At 44.5% G+C, this 16,250-nt stretch overlaps 2 protein-coding genes across 2 annotated transcripts; both read right to left on the bottom strand.

Moving 5' to 3' along the window:
- Positions 1 to 21: 21 nt before the first annotated feature.
- On the bottom strand, positions 22 to 5,125 carry polg2 (polymerase (DNA directed), gamma 2, accessory subunit). The gene is made up of 9 exons (XM_083656059.1): positions 4,846 to 5,125; positions 3,964 to 4,258; positions 3,044 to 3,149; positions 2,526 to 2,631; positions 2,195 to 2,380; positions 1,386 to 1,529; positions 1,155 to 1,235; positions 823 to 923; positions 22 to 482 (listed from the first exon to the last, which is right to left on the bottom strand). The coding sequence occupies exons 1-9, from the start codon at positions 4,900 to 4,902 to the stop codon at positions 317 to 319; spliced, it is 1,242 nt and encodes a 413-aa protein (XP_083512185.1). The 5' UTR covers positions 4,903 to 5,125; the 3' UTR covers positions 22 to 316.
- Positions 5,126 to 6,274: 1,149 nt separating this feature from the next.
- Positions 6,275 to 15,419, bottom strand: LOC310794150 (putative ATP-dependent RNA helicase DDX5). Its single transcript, XM_083656057.1, has 13 exons — positions 15,268 to 15,419; positions 12,868 to 13,054; positions 12,675 to 12,771; positions 12,448 to 12,581; positions 12,146 to 12,211; positions 11,892 to 12,033; positions 11,522 to 11,682; positions 11,139 to 11,311; positions 10,814 to 10,924; positions 9,791 to 9,852; positions 9,606 to 9,665; positions 7,863 to 8,084; positions 6,275 to 7,114 (listed from the first exon to the last, which is right to left on the bottom strand). The coding sequence occupies exons 1-13, from the start codon at positions 15,306 to 15,308 to the stop codon at positions 6,645 to 6,647; spliced, it is 1,926 nt and encodes a 641-aa protein (XP_083512183.1). The 5' UTR covers positions 15,309 to 15,419; the 3' UTR covers positions 6,275 to 6,644.
- Between the last annotated feature and the right edge of the window lie 831 nt (positions 15,420 to 16,250).

Genomic DNA, 16,250 nt, shown 5'->3' on the forward strand with positions numbered 1-16,250 from the left:
TGATGTAGTCTGGACGGACGGCTGATTCACTGCCGATCTTTCGGAAAAGACTAAAGACACACCTTTTCATGCTCCATCTGGGCCCTTCTTGAACTAACTTCTTTCTCTCTCTTTATAAAAAAATAAAAAAATTACTAACTTAACTTTACCACTATTCCTTCAAGATGTTGTAGTTGTCATAGACTGTGTTGCAGAGTTGATTGCTCTATTGCTGACAAGAATGTGTTATTGTAAGTCGCTTTGGATAAAAGCGTCTGCCAAATGTCGTAATGTAATGTAATGTAGTCCTTGTTACATATTAAACACATTCCATAGTTCAGCTGTTGCCAGCGGCAGATATGTATCTGCTGAGGAAGCTCTTGATCTGGGAGATGTGCATGGTCTCCTTGATGCTGGTGTCTCTGCTGCGGACTTGCAGGAGGCCGCTCTCCAGTGTGTTCTCACTGATCACCACAGTGAAGAGAACGCCCATCTCATCATACCTGGAAAACGCACACGCGCACAAACAATGAGTCCACAGGAAGAGGAAACGCACACGCGCACAAACAATGAGTCCACAGAAAGAGGAATATCCCTCATTTGCTCCTAATGAGCGATATACTTGCCACAGAACCAATATGTAATCGTTTTGAAACCGAAAGATGGGCTCGGCTCAGATTACAAGAGTATTTCGTCAATGTATATCTGATTTGCCCCTCCAGAGAGTCGGGGGAAATATATGGACCTGTCTTGATCGGAACCAAAGTTTCTGCTAATGTGAGCTGTGTAAAAGATACTTTTTTAAAAATGAGTGTAGCATCAAAATGCTGAGCAGCACTTTACTTGGCGTTCAGCAGCTCCATTGATGTTGGCATGGTCTCGAGATATCCAGGCCATGCTGAGATCCTCTCCTCCAGCAACTCCTGCAGCAGGCCTTCACAAACCTACACATGAAGTAGTTGCTCATTAACGTTATTCAGTGGTCAACCTGGAGACATTTCCACTCAAATAGTAGAATTAAATAACTTTGTCTGATTCTATATTAGTCTATTACTTTCATTGAACCATTGTTTTCTGCCCAACTTTTGAGATGCGTGTACTGTAATAGAGTTAAGCCAGAAGAAATGTATGTAACATTATCATGGATGTGTTCAGTCAATACAAGCTTCTCTTACCTGTCTCAGCTCCATATTGGCTCCCCTGCCCATGTCCAAAGCCACCTTGACTGGAGCCAACACGGGATGCAGCTTCAGAACCTGAAATCAACGGTGGACCAAACTCAGTGAGAGAAATGCATAGGAGGAAAATTAACAAGAATCACCATAAACAAGCAAAGGTCAATGTCATAATGTATCCTGCTAACAGAACTGTTCTATATACAGGAACAGCTGGTTATGGATCGTCACCTTTCTCTGCTGCAGTCTCCTTTTTGCGTCTTCTCTCTTCAGCTGCTGTAGAGAGTTGTACAGGTAGGCCTTCACACCACGGTCCATGTTGCCAGTTACAGAGACAACATGAGGAACCACTAACTTCCGCCCATCCCGACAGTGCTGAAGTATGTTGAGAAGGACAAAGGGTGCTCCTAAGTAGGACTCTAAAACAATGCAACGTCTAACAATGAATATCAGAAGAACGGCTTATTTCACCATATGACTGACTTTGTGTTTACATAATGTCACATGATGTCAGCTTGTTAGCTAGCTAACTATCACCGTCTTGTCGTGAACACATCTGGTTTGCTCTAGTTGATGCTAGTATTAGTAGTTAGAAGTTGCTAGTAGTTTCATGTTAGCACATTAACAGCAGTTGCTTTGCTACATTAACGCGCCTAATCAGCGAGCCTACTGCCTGTTAGCTGGCTAACAAAGACAAAAACTAACATAAACAACCTTATCAGACTATTCACTTTTCATTAACCATCGCACAATGGACCTACTTGGACGCCATCACAATCTTTTTTTTTATACATCTCTATTTTCCCCGCCTGGTTGCTATTAAATTTAGTGTGTTATTCGTAGTCATTTCGCCAGTGGACCTCGATGAAGGCACCAGCTGTGGTTGCTAGAGGTATGATGCAACTGCAAAGCCTCTCAAACCTCAAACCTACTTTTCGGCAATGGCTGCTGAACGGCTGTAGTGCAACAATGGTGTGCAGAAGCATCGCCAAAAACACATCCACATTAAAACAGGGAGGTGAGCGTGCACACTGACTGACCTGCAGTTTGTTGCGGACTCCTCTGTGCGCGTGCACCAGCTCAGCGTCTCCTCGGCTCTGCAGCGTCTCCAGTGGCTCCTGTCCCCACGGGAAACTGTAGAGGATCCTCACGCCGCGCAACGTCCCCGCTGCCAGCTCCGCCTCTGGGATGTCACTGCTGCTGAAGTCTGAGGGACCCAAGGCAAACTGTACAAGGAAGGATGATGGATAAACGCATGCATTAATGAACACCGACCCGACACTGTGTTGGTTTAAAAGGAGAGGTTTGGGCCATATATCTTTTTTGATATAGCTATGGTTCTTCTGTGGAGACGCTGCCTCACACACTCACCTTCCTCCACCACTGCAGCCTCTGTCGTGCCCAGTGGTCCAGCCACTGGGAGGAGGCACGGGGGGCGCAGAACCACACCAGAGACGTCTGAGTGACCTCAGCTGGGCTGGGAGAGACAGACAATTTATTATATACATAACAGGCAGTTATCACTTTAATGTTTACCAATTCACAGGGTTTGATGCAATAATCACTTACATTTCATTCAGAAAATGGTGTCAAGTATGACAGAGGTTATTGTTTTCACCTATTGCTGAAGCCATGTCCAGTAAATATGAATTTGATGTTGAACTGATTAAAAAAAACTTAATGGAATCCATTCTGTAGCCACCCATGACGACATACATTGTTTGCGTAGCACAGACAACATAGAATTAAGTGCTGGAAATATTATTTACACTATGAATAGAGTATAATATCCTAAAAGCAATAACCTGTATAGTATAGCATGTGCCAGGGTGGAGGGACAGAAACAAGGTTGAAGCAGATTAGAACAACAGAGAGTAGAGAAGCCTCACCAACCAGAGCCTTCTGAGGGCTGGAAGCACAGACCGGTCTCAGCCAGGCCGAAGGGCAACTTCTTGTTCACCAGCTCCAGTGAGGGGACATACTGCTCCAAGGCACCTGGGACAACACAAAGCACAACAAGTAAATATTAAATATCAGGGTTCCTATACATGTTCAATTAAAAGATTCATACTTTTTCCAGACCTTGATTAGTTTTTAAGATTTTGTCTGGTGTCCAATGATTTATGCAGATAGACATCTTGCCCCTGCTAACTAGGTCATATCACTGTATAGATGAAGATTGTTCCTCACAGCAGCAAATATCAGAATATGTGAGATGATCAGCAGGGTTCCTACATGCTTTACATTTTAAAATTCCATATTTTACAGATAGACCCATATGTTCTTGACTGGATTTGATTTTGGTGGGTATTTGATATAATGCATGCTGACAGTGGCTAGGTAATAAGAGCATCCCTCTATCTTAACATTATCTTCACATCAACACAAACTGTGGACTCAAAGTGGGTCTACTCGACAACAACATAAATAACTTATTTATGTTAAACACATAACTATAGCTTATTTAAAATAAGCTATAATTATGTTTATCGGACCTAAACCACAACGTTGTCCACCACCCCCTTCTTTTTTCCAAATTCCCAAACGATTCAAGACCTGGAAATGATCAAATTCATTTTGAATGCTTTTCCAGACCTGTGTGGGGACCCTGGAATATGGTTTGATGTAATTTCCCCCTGAACAAGAAGGGGATACATTGGATACATAACATGTTATATGGCCATCCCCTTTCACCTCTCTTCAAAGTGTGACTTGGGGGATCACACTGTAGCATAATAATGCTATAAGCCTACTGTGAATGCTTCTAACCTCATGTGGTGTGCACAAATCTAATCTAATCTAACCTTACCTTGCAGAAAGCTTGTTCTCAAAGATGCAGAGCTCTGGAGAAGCAGCTGAACCTCCTGGATGAGCTGGTCCTTGCTCAGCTCTTTCAGGTCAAACACTCTGTTTAAGCTCTCCATATCTACCATCTTCAGCTGCCCGTCTCCGTCCTTGCTGCAGTTGAGGGTGCTCATCCCAAACACCTGAGCTCTGGACCGGGTTACAGCTTGCCACCACTGGTCCAGGAGGTTCTGCCTCAGCTCAACGCCCAGGGGCCCATAGCTGCAGCTCACCCCACGCTGAAATGAGTCTGTGTGAGTCTGGCCGGGAGAGATGTAGTATCTGTCGGTGCAGAGCTGTAGCAATGTCCTGGTCTGGTCACAATACTCTTTGGTACCGTTAGCTGCTGCCGTACTACAGCGTCGCCTGATGTGCTGCAAACGCCTCATTAGGAAGCGTCTGACACAGCAGTTTAGCATGATCTACATAGATAGATAGATATTTTTATTTCTGTGTCATGCACCATATTCAAGGTGCCCAGCCCGTCTGGGCTTACAAGACACAAATCATTCAAGTTCAACAATACAAACAAATCAACAAACAAGCTACAAAACGCTCAAACATAAACAAGACAGAGTTATATATTCAGATGAACAGCTTCTCCCTTCTGAGTTTCCAAGCCCTCCCAATAAACCTGGCCAAACTGAAGACTTCATCTCTGAACAACCATTCCAACTTCGCATCATCTCCTGACCAAAATAGTTCCGGTTTCTTATTTTGCATTAACTGAAATAGAGATAATCTACAAATGGTTTATCCCCGTGAAACACAGCTCCACATGGGAGTCAAGCCAAAGATTGCCTATGCTATTACAGATGAATCACTCGATAGTAAAAACGTTGCTCACCTTCTGGTCTGCAAACGTGGATATTCTGGTTTTGACTGTTTGAATGACCAGAGCCATTTGGTATTAACCCTCATGCAAGCATTGTCTGTATACACTAGGGCGACTCTGGTAATTTTTTATTTAACATGTGAGAGGAAACTGGTCTGCAAAGTTCTGTGGTACCCAAAAATCTGATAGAGTGAGATGTCTCTGTTTACCCCTCCTCTTCACTAGCTCTTGGCTGATAGCTATATATAGCTAGCTAACGCTAGCAGTAGTCTACTTTGTGGACAATCTTCTTGTGAGCCGACCGCCTGTCGTTACTAACTAATGATCGACATTAACGTTACCATAATTACATTCGCATCACAACGTAGCGTTAACTATGTCCACAACTGTGAAACAGTTCATGCGGCAGTAGACAAACTTGAAAACAAGACAGCTGAAACCGGAACTCAAACCTTTACTTCCGGGTTATCAATCTTCTTCGCCTTTTCGCAATCTTTGACTTTGAAGGTGCATAGTCACCTACTGTACCGGAGTATGCAGAAATAGTTTACACACTACAGTACATAATGGAAAATAATACCTTCCTAAACAAATAGCCTATAGGCTACATTAACACTACATATCTATTTGCTAATCCTATAAATAATCTTATATCCTTAAGAAAATTCAATGACAGCTTCCTGGGCGCCCGTTACCCTTAGATGTCCCCAATATAATAAAGTGATTCTGATTTTCCGCCTACTAGGCTCCATTCTCTACCTGCCTCGCAGAGTTGTTCCCTCTCTTCAGCATACTTATTACATTCAATGAGAACATCCAACATTTGCTGTGCTATTGCAGCGAGAGCATTCTGACAAACTTCCCCCCACCATGAACAGTGTTTGATTTAATCCTGTGTAATTTAACTTCCTATTTCCCCTCCTTGTGTATTCATAGATTGCTGTACTTTGTATGTTCACCCTTTACTGGCGCCATCCCGGGTTACCAATCGATTGATTCCCTCAGCTAAAAAATAAAAAAACAATTAATACCAACAATTTAAGTATGTATATGCTTAGTAGTTGACGGTATAATAGTCTGAGCTTTATGAGTTAATATTGTCCATATACTGGCAGTGCTGTCCAAATTGGGGTGCAGGGACCACCAGGGGTCCTCGAGGGCATCCCAAACATGTGTAATGGTTTCATTTCTTGGTTAGCTCAATACCAGATGGAATGCGGGTCTTTTTCAATCATAGGTTTCACACACTCCATCTCCGCACCAACAGTAAGCCTGACGTGGTTCTGCTAAATTGTAGAACATCAACACTTGTTTTCAGAACTGGGTCCCTGGCCCTGATGTGGTTTGGACATGTTTAAGACCGTTAGGATCCTCATCAAAAAGTCCAATTCCAGTCCACTCTTCCAACCCAAACTTCCCACAGTGACAAAAAGACAAGATGGACATTTTCTTCTTTTATTTTAAGGGCCATGCAAGCCCTTTATATATGATCTTCATAACATCACTTTAAACATACCACAAACTCAAAACATTGCATTACCTAGTAAAAATAAATTACTGAGGAATGTAACAAATACAAACTGTCAAGGAAAAGTGCATCAATTATAGTTGCACAACAGGGAGACCTGTCTACGGCTCCTTTTAATGCTCTGGGTTTACTGAATACTTCCAACCCTGCTGTAAGCAAAAAAAAGTTAAACAGTACAAAGGATAATAATAATAACAATAATAATAATAATCATACTGTAAGATATCAAGACAACAGAGAATCAAAAATCAAGTTGGTTCCGTATATTGTGCGTGTATCACATCTACTGTGGGAAGGGCGGTGGCATGGGGTAGGGCACCATGGGTGGCGGGGGTGGAGGCTGCTGGGCCTGTGGTGGTGGTGGCTGCTGGCTGAAAGGGAACGGCGGGTGGTTCATGCCGTTCTGAGCGGCTCTCTGCACGCCCCCGAACTGAGGGGGGCCCTGGAAGCCCTGGTTACCATGATTACCAAAGGCACCCACCTGGTTTGCGGGAGCGCCGAAATTACCCTGTCCGTTGCTGTTGCTATAGTTGTTGTTGCCATAGCTACCACTAGAGCTACCACTGTTGCCTCCATAGCCTCCACCATTTTGGGCCTTATTGCCGCCAAAGGCACCCTTCGGTCCGCCGCCGAACCCCCTATCGTTTTCCCTGTCCCTGAAGCTACTACCACCAAAGTTATTGCTCCTCCCACCCCCGGAATACCTATCCCGACGGTCGTCCTTGTAGCCACCTCTTCCCCCCCGTCCTCGACCTGTGTAAGAGGAAAGGAGAGAGAGGGAGGGAGGGGAGAGTGGAAACGTGGTTACCACTTTGGTAGGACAACTGAAACAAATGAATCAAGTGATTCGAAAACATTGAGAAGGTAAAGGTTACATCATTTCAATGTTGAAAATTCATTGAAACCCTCTAAGAAATGCACATGATAAAGAGAAATCCACGCGATAAAGGGACATCACATCAGATTTGACCGATGAATCTAAACAGCTGACTTGATGAACCCCCAAACTCACGCTTGTCCATCTAGTCTGAGAACAAAATCCTCATTAGCTACTAGGGATGTCACAATATATCGTCCCACGATGTATCGCGATATCAAAACGTGACAATATGTATCATTGAGCTGAAATCTCATATCGCGAGAAAAAGAAGCTGAACATGGTGGCACTGATCTGCATCTGATTGCATGCTCGCTCTCCTTTTCATTGACACAATAAACAACATTGCTTTGTTTGAACAGACGAGGGACGTTACAGACACGGAGGATGAAAATGGTGAAATTACTCAAATTAGCGTGGAGGATGCCCCCTCAACTTACAAATCGATCGGAAAAAAAATATTGTTAAAATATCGTATCGTTATCGTGAACCCAATATCGTGTATTGTATCGTGAACCGAGTGTATCGTGACACCCCTATTAGCTACTAAATAATGCATTGTATCAGCCTCACAAACAGTGGACAGAGATGATATGGGTGTGCGTGTGGGTGGGTGCTGCTTACCTCCCCGGTCCTCTGCCATCTGGAGCAGCTTGGGGTTTATGGCCTGGTTGGCCTCGCGCAGCACAGCGATCAGGTCGCTGGCCTGCTTCATGTTGTTGGGGGTGAAGAAGGTGTAGGCGGTGCCCGTTTTTTGACTGCGGGCCGTGCGTCCAATGCGGTGGATATAATCCTCGGAGGAGTTAGGGTAGTCATAATTGATGACAAATTTCACATCCTCCACATCTGTGAAAGTGTTGCAGTGTGGCAAAACAAAGAGGGCAGCCACGTGGAAGTTTGCACACCACAACAGCCAGATCAAAGGGACAACAAGTTAGCAACGCCGGACGCTAGGGGGGAGGAAGGGGCCGTTAAGGCTGTGGAGGAAAGGCATTAAAACAACATAGTATCGAGTACGTACACAACTACTCCATGGGAATACTACTGTGGGAAGAGAGAAACGATGCACACTCCAATTGCTTACCATAATCAAAAAAAGGTCCAAACGACATTCACCCTCCCTTTTCTTAGCAAGGGAGAAGGGAAAGAAATGGATTTAAAAGTCTTACCATAAAGGAGTATGCATTCACTCGTCCTTTCCCAATGCAGCCAAATCCCCCACAAATTGTCAAGTGACATCCAGGAGCTTCTATGCAGTCGGGCCACTATATGCACTGGGGCCTCCGCATGTGCCAATATCGGACCGTTCAGTGGTGCATTTCGGCACTCTGCAGGTCCTTTTTTTCCCAGTACACTCTCATAAGAAGCTTGATATTAAAGGCCACACTGCACGTCTTGCCAAGACCGAAGAGACCGAGTGCTAATTTGACAGGAGCCCAGGAGAAAAAAAAAAAAAGAAAATGAAAAAGCCCCAAGTATTGATCCCTGTGGCACCCCTCACAGAGCAACGGTACAACCCCCCCTCCCCGGCCCCGTTCCCTCATCATCAGTCTCGTCAAGGCAAGATCTTCCCAGAAGCCAGTGTTCACTTGAGAAAATGTCTCTCGTTGGCAGGTCTCGACATGACTTTAAAACGCAGGCGAGGGAGGAACTTTGGTTTGAGCTGTCTCACTCTTTCTCCTCTCTCACTAGGTGACCCCCTTTAAACCCATGTGCCAGGTCTCCCCAATTTCAATGACAAATAAAAAAAGGGGATTTAAAACTGCTCTCTCCATTTCAATAAAACCAGCGCTTTGAGGGGAGGGGGGAAACGGAGCAATGACGGAAAGCTTAAGACAGGCTCGCAAACACCCATGCTAGTCGCTACAAGCTCCGACACGTAACAATCGTTCCAAATCTCAAACAAGTGACTTGCAATACAGCGCTCTCTAACAACAGCATGCAAGTCAAAAGTCACAGCATCAAGCATTTTTTTTTTTTTTATGTTTGAGTTGGAAACCGCTGGCTGGCTGGACGGCATTGGTCGGGTAAAATCCACGGATGGAGAACAGATGTGTGTGTAAACAACGTATCAGAGACAAAGGCTTTAGCCACGGCGCCTTTGGGAGGATCACTGGCACACGAGAGCTTTCACCTCTCTAGGCCCACTGGGTGGCAAGCCAGTGGAGCACTTCCAATATGTCCTCCTTCTCCCTCTCGAGGCCTGGGAGTGTCATGCCTAGCGCCTGCCACAAAGACTCCACCTTTAGGTGAGAAAAACTCAGAAAATGCATAGAAAAGTTAAAGAAAGCAAACGCACTTTCTTTAAAAAAGTGTAACATTGAAGAGATATATATAGTGAGGCTAGTCAAAGGAAGGCATACTGACCTAGGCCACGGGAGGCCACGTCGGTAGCGATGAGGATGGGGGCTTTGCCATATTTGAACTCTGAAGGGAGGAGGATAAGATTTAGTTTGATGACAGAGAGCAGTATATAATGACAATGACAGATCCCTGAGGTGAATGTTGTATTGAAACATAGCTACTTGCAATGTGATTAATTAAATCTTTACCATTGAGGACCCAATCCCTCTCTTGCTGGCTCTTGTCTCCGTGAATGCCCATTGCTGGCCACCTGTGAGACAAAACAAACTTTATTTGTATGACACTTTTCTTAAAATGTTTTCAATGGTGCTTTAGTCGCTTTTACTAGTGGCCTATAGTAGTGAGGGATCTAGATCGGGTTTCTTCAGGAGGGTTGGACTGACGTATTTAAAACAGCATGGAGAGAAACTAGTGGCCAATGAGCTACTGAAGATAATGACGTTGAATGTAGGGAGATATGATGCCAAGTTGGCAAATTCAGCCGAGATGACGGGATATATAGATAGCGTAGATCATTTGTAAATGGTACAGATTTGAAGCCTTATATTCCACTTTCTGAGTGAAGAACTGCAGGAATTCTTCACACGTGAGAGGATGGTTGTTACAGAGAGAGTGGTTGATGACATTAAACAGCCTCCCATTCCTAGGGTTATGATTACTCTTGGAGACAAGAATAGAGAACAAAGACACTCTAGCTACCTGACATTTTAACATTTGTTTACTCAAAACGTCATGGACAGATGACACTGAAAAGAGTGACTAGTTCCTCTGACTGTTGCGGTGTCCATATTCAGTGGGGGAGAATTCAAAACCTGCGTGCTGCAATACAGAAGCAGTGGTTGAGGCAAGGAAGCAAGCGTTCACAGCAGGGGAACAAAGGCTAGGAGTGGACTGATACAGAGGCTGGTCAAAAACAATGGCCTCGTGGTCAGACTGACACGCAGATATATACGGTAGATATGAATGAGGTGAATGTGGGGCAGCAGAGATCCGAGGGCTGGTGGAAGTGGACAAAATGGACTCGATAATCATAAAAACCTAACATATTCCATCCTGTGACCGAAGCAACAAGTAACATTGATCAATTCAAATTTGCAATGGGGAAGTTCTGTTTTCATTTGGTATAAATGTGAGCCTTGTGTGTGGAAAGATGAAATCCCTCTGAATAAGGAAAATAGCATGGAGGTTGGGATGAAATAGAGGAGCCTTACCCATCCCTTCTCATCCTCCGTGTAAGCTCATCACAGCGCCTTTTGGTCTCCACAAAAATAATGGTCTTGTTCTCCTTCTCGCTCATGATCTCCTCCAGCAAGCGGATCAGTCTGAAGAGGAGGAGAAATGGTCAAAAACTTGATCCAAAAAACAACAACTTTACATCAGCAACAGACAGTACTTTGATTCGACAGATTCAAGATTCAGTCAATAATGAAGGTATTGAGTATTGTTCAACAACTGATGCTAGAGAACATAGTGAACAAAACAATCTACAGCGAGACTTTCTTTCCCAAAAAAAGGAGTTGTGAGCCATGTACTGACTTGTCCTCCTTCTCCATGTCATTGCAGACATCAACTATCTGCAGGATGTTGTGGTTGGCGCTGAGCTGCAGCGCTCCGATGTTGATCTGGACAGAGTCCTTGAGGAAGTCCTCAGCCAGCTGGCGAACCTCCTTAGGCCAGGTGGCGCTCCACATCAGGGTCTGACGGTCCGGCTGGGCGGAGACACAAAGGGCAACAACACCAAAGTTGTCATTCAATCCAATGTTTGGGTTTTCGCAGCTTCAAGGTACATTTAAGACCAACACTTAGCATTTATAAATGAGTGCATCGTTTCACGTGTCACAAACCTGCACTGTAGCAATGCACTCTAATGTAATAATTATCGTCCATGTGTAAGGAAATAAAGCTGCTAGCTAACATACCCGGATTTGGTCCACTATCTTGCGGATTTGGGGCTCAAATCCCATGTCCAGCATGCGGTCAGCTTCATCCAGCACCAGGTAGGTACAACGCCGCAAGTTAGTCTTGCCGTTCTCCAGGAAGTCAATGAGACGACCTGGGGTAGCGATGCAAATCTCGACACCTTAAACAAAATCAGAAACACACACACACACAAACGCACGAACACACACACATACACAGGTTAAGTAGATTAAACAGAAAGGACAACTACAGAGTATCATAACAAAAAGAGAAAAAAGATACTCCAAAACAAATAGCCTCCTGCAAATGAATAGTCACAAGTGCATTAAGCAAACACACTAGTAGTCATATGTGCAAAGTAAAGCCTACCTCTCTCCAGGTCCCTGATCTGGGGTCCTTTGGGTGCTCCACCATAGATGCAGGTGGTCTTGAGGCGGGACGCCCTGCCGTATTCAGCAGCCACTTGTTGCACCTGCTGGGCCAGTTCACGGGTCGGCGCCACCACCAGGCACTGAGGGAAGACATACCATGTGTTCATGATCCAGTCATATGGGACCCTCCACAGGGGCATATACACCGTGGCAACAATCAAGAAAGACAGGGATCACATAACAAGTACTTACAATAGGTCCATCCCCATGCTCCAGGAATGGCTGGTGTTGGATGTGCACAATTGCAGGCAGCAAGTACTAAAAAAAAGAAGAAAATATCCATAATAGGTCAAGATCCACAATGGACTACACAGACTTATTTCTAGTGAGTTTGCACATGGCAAAAGTGGAATTACAGAATGTCTCAAATTTAGACACATTTAGTAAATGGCTGTGGGGCAAAAATGTACATCAGAATGCCAGGTAGAAAAAGCCAGGTGGAAAAAGTTTGAAGAACCCTTAGTCAAAAAAACAAAAACAAAAACATGACTTACTGCAAGGGTTTTCCCGGACCCGGTTTGAGCGATGCCAACCATGTCTTTGCCGCTCAGTGCAAGTGGCCACCCCTGAGACTGAATTGGAGTTGGTTCGGTCCAGTTCTGTTTGCAGATAACGTCCATGACATAGCCTGAAGGACAAATTAGATAGGCCAGTTAAATAATTCAGTCAACATTAAAGTAATGCACATTGTTCTGGTGATGAAACACTAATTTCAACTCACTTGGGAAAGTGGCTTCATGGAATTTCATAATTGGTTTGGGGCAATCTCTGCCCTTCACTGTCACTTCTTTAGTTCTGCGGTACTGCTCAACCTCTTGCTGGAATTGGAAGGAGGTATAGAGATTATTAATAACTGTGAAACACACATGCATACACAACAGTGCACACGAGCACCAGCAGCATTCAGGTCTTACAATGCCTCTGTGAGTGACATCGAGGTGCTCCTGGTAGAAGTTCTTCTGAAACTTTGGAAGCTCATCAAGGTTCCAGTGTTTCTTTCGCAGCTTCTCGCCGGGGTTGCCAAACTTTCCCGGGGGAGGTCCACCTCTGTTGCCTCCACCGCCGCCACCAAAACGAGGTGGTCCTCCAACACCACCATACCTTGTGTAAAAGAGAGGGCAACATCATGTAACACACAGCTAGAAATGAGATGATATAAAGAACACTGCCTCAAAAAACATTTTTCTACATTGAATCCCTCTCTTATGTAGTAGCCCTCCTGTCATTGTACCAATTGTCTCAATGAAGCAAAACACTGGGGAAGATGCAGCATAACATTTGTATCAGCTTTAAGACAGTTCAATCACTATTGTGAATGAGAAGAACTCTCTTCCAAATCCAGAAACCAGAGAAATAATGTTTGAAATCTGCATTATGATCAAAATCATCAAGCATTAAACCTGGAACTGAATCAAAGAAATTGGGAGACTGACTTTGTGGGCTCTGAATATTTATTTGAGCTTTTACAATACATCCACTGACCACTGATCATCTAGCATTTTACCTTGACGACTGACAAGACTCTTATTTGCAGTTAGAGAGAAATGTTCATGTTCTCAAGACCAAAACTGACTGGAATGGATCATGTCTTTCTTGTATGCGCCAACCTCAGTAAATAATAATAATCACAATAATCTTTTATTTAGTTAAAATTGGCAAAGTGGGTGGTGTCTGTGGTTGGCGGTGTCTGTCACGATTGTGATGTCATCAGTGATGTCACTTGAGCAATTGTGATGTCATCAGTGATGTCATCTGATGTCACTCGAGCAATTGTGATCTCATCAGTGATGTCACTCAAGCAACTGTGATGTCATCAGCATATTTTATCATCATCATCATCAGTATATAAATGGGAGCTGGGGCTCTGTGTTTGTTTCTCTGTCCCACTGTGTTGTCCCACTGTGATGTCATAAATCTCACTGTGACATCATCCGCGATGTCATAAATCCCACTGTGACATCAGTGATGTCATAAATCTCACTGTGACATAATCAAAATCCCACTGTGACTTCATCAGTGATCTCATAAATCCCAGTGATGTGTGACATCAGTCAGTGATCACTGATGTCACAAAAAAGAAGTGGGAGTCTGCCTTCACCCGTCTTCAGCCATGGACAGCTGAATGTTGCCAGCTCCAGGACATGTGATCCAGCATCCCTGAAGTATGCCATCAAGGAGGAGCCAGCCGCGCAGCGGCCGAGCTGCATATGCGAGCTGCAGGGCCAGCTGAGCGAGCTGCAGAGCGGGTGAGCCTAGGAATCGAGCGCCGAGATTTAGTTAAAATTGGTTAAGTGGGCTCTGTGGTGGTGGTCTAGTGCAGGGATGCAAACCAGTCTCTTAGGTGTCAGTGAGTCACGTTTTCATCCCAAAATAGGACACTTACTGTAAGTGAATGATTTCTGGGTGGTTTTATGTCTGCCCAGGTATGATTCCTAGTAATAATAAAATGAACGAATTAATACAAATCTTGCAGTCAATTCTGTGGCCTGTTTATCGGAAAAGGTACATGAGCGGCAGAACATGTTTGCAAATAACGTGTTATGGTTAATCCGCATACAGATGAACCATCAAGTGGCACTTGACTGTAAATAGACTGTTTTCTTTTTTGATTTGTCTCGCATTGCTCGGTATCGCCCACGTAGCTACATTTGGCGTAAAAAGACTGAGGGGGGATATGCCGAATTGAAAAGAAGCTTCGGAGGATTCAGACATGAGGTCTTGAATGCCTCACAAGCTTTGTATCATTTGCCAATATGTAAACAAAGCCTCATTAAACTGTTATTGAATTGGGTTCGGCGTAATGTCCTCTATTCAATAGAAACGAACGTCTCGTTGCTATGTTCCCACCAGTGTTAGGCTGTCATGTAAATGTCAGTAACAATTGAAGCCCAGTAACGTTATTCAAGACACTAAAATAATGATCATGCCAGAGAAATGTTCGGGGGTGCTCATCCGCAAGTCTTCCTCTGCGTCACATGACATGGCTAACGTTATCAGAGACAGCTAGGCAATACAAACCAGTCTGCAGTCTGCCATTTTAATTCTAACCGGCCGGCAGAGAAACCGAAAACAGATATTCCAGGTTAAGCCTAACCGCATCAAGACACTCACAGTTTTCAATCTGCAACAGTGTCTCGTTGCGACAATATGGCCGCATCAACAATGTAATACTTTTTCCTTGTTTAGGAAATCGAAGTGATAATAATCGCCATAACAGCTAGCTTGTTAGGCTACAGCGACCGCTAGCTCTTTGACGTTAGCTTACCGGTAGCTACTGTAGCTGACGACCTAGAATCAATCGGCACTTGACTTACCCCCTATCTCTGCCACGATCTCTATCAGAAAAGCCAGGCATTGTGAAGCAGACGGTCGTGGGAAAAGGTCAGTTGGTTAGAAAACGTTCTGTCGGTCAGTACAAAAGACAGACTCTAGCTACCAAAATCTGCACCAGAAAATAAAAAGAAAATGCCGGGGCAGACAAAAGTCTGGCGAAGCGGATGTTATGTGACGTCAGACAAGGCGGTTCACATTTTTTGTATCAATGCGCATCATCCCGCACTACTTCTTCTTCTTTGGGTTTCCGGCAGACTAGGCACGGGTTGGTGCATTGCTGCCTCACACTGTTAGACTACGTCACTGCCCATTGACCTATATCCTCCGATACAGGTCTGTAGCTACAAGGAAGCGAACTACTTCCCTAACACTATTTATTTGTGCCACCCCATCACCCAACAGTGTTTTAAGGGAAAAGCTTTTAACTCCCAATTTGCCCAACTCAATAAATAATACCCTCCTTTCCTCTGCATAGTGTGAACATTGCAACAGTACATGCTGCACAGTTTCTAGTACTCCACAATGCTCACACTTGCCATCTTTATGTTTCCCCATGATCATCAGCCCACTTGCCAGCCCACAATGCCCTAATCTAAGCCTGGTCAGTTTGATGTCATCTGACCTAGGCATGCTCAGCCTGCTACCAGCTCTCACAGAATGTTGGATACTGAATAGTTTCCTCCCTTTATGGTCACCCTCCCACTCCTGCTGCCACTGCCGACTTATCCTCTCGCTAATAATGCTCCGACACTCCATCTTGCCAAGTGCCACCTGCACATCTACACTACCTCTACCCAAACTGGCCTTAGCCAGCTTATCCGCCTCCTCATTTCCCTCAACTCCTGCATGCGCTGGCACCCACAGAAAACCCACTCTACACCCCTGCCTCTCTAGTTCAGTCAGTTTCATCAATACCTCCCCAACTATATCTACTCTAGCTCTACCCCCCTCCCCTCCCCCCAAA

Source organism: Poromitra crassiceps, assembly GCF_964638095.1.
Source record: "Poromitra crassiceps genome assembly, chromosome: 19".
Lineage (NCBI taxonomy): Eukaryota > Metazoa > Chordata > Actinopteri > Beryciformes > Melamphaidae > Poromitra > Poromitra crassiceps.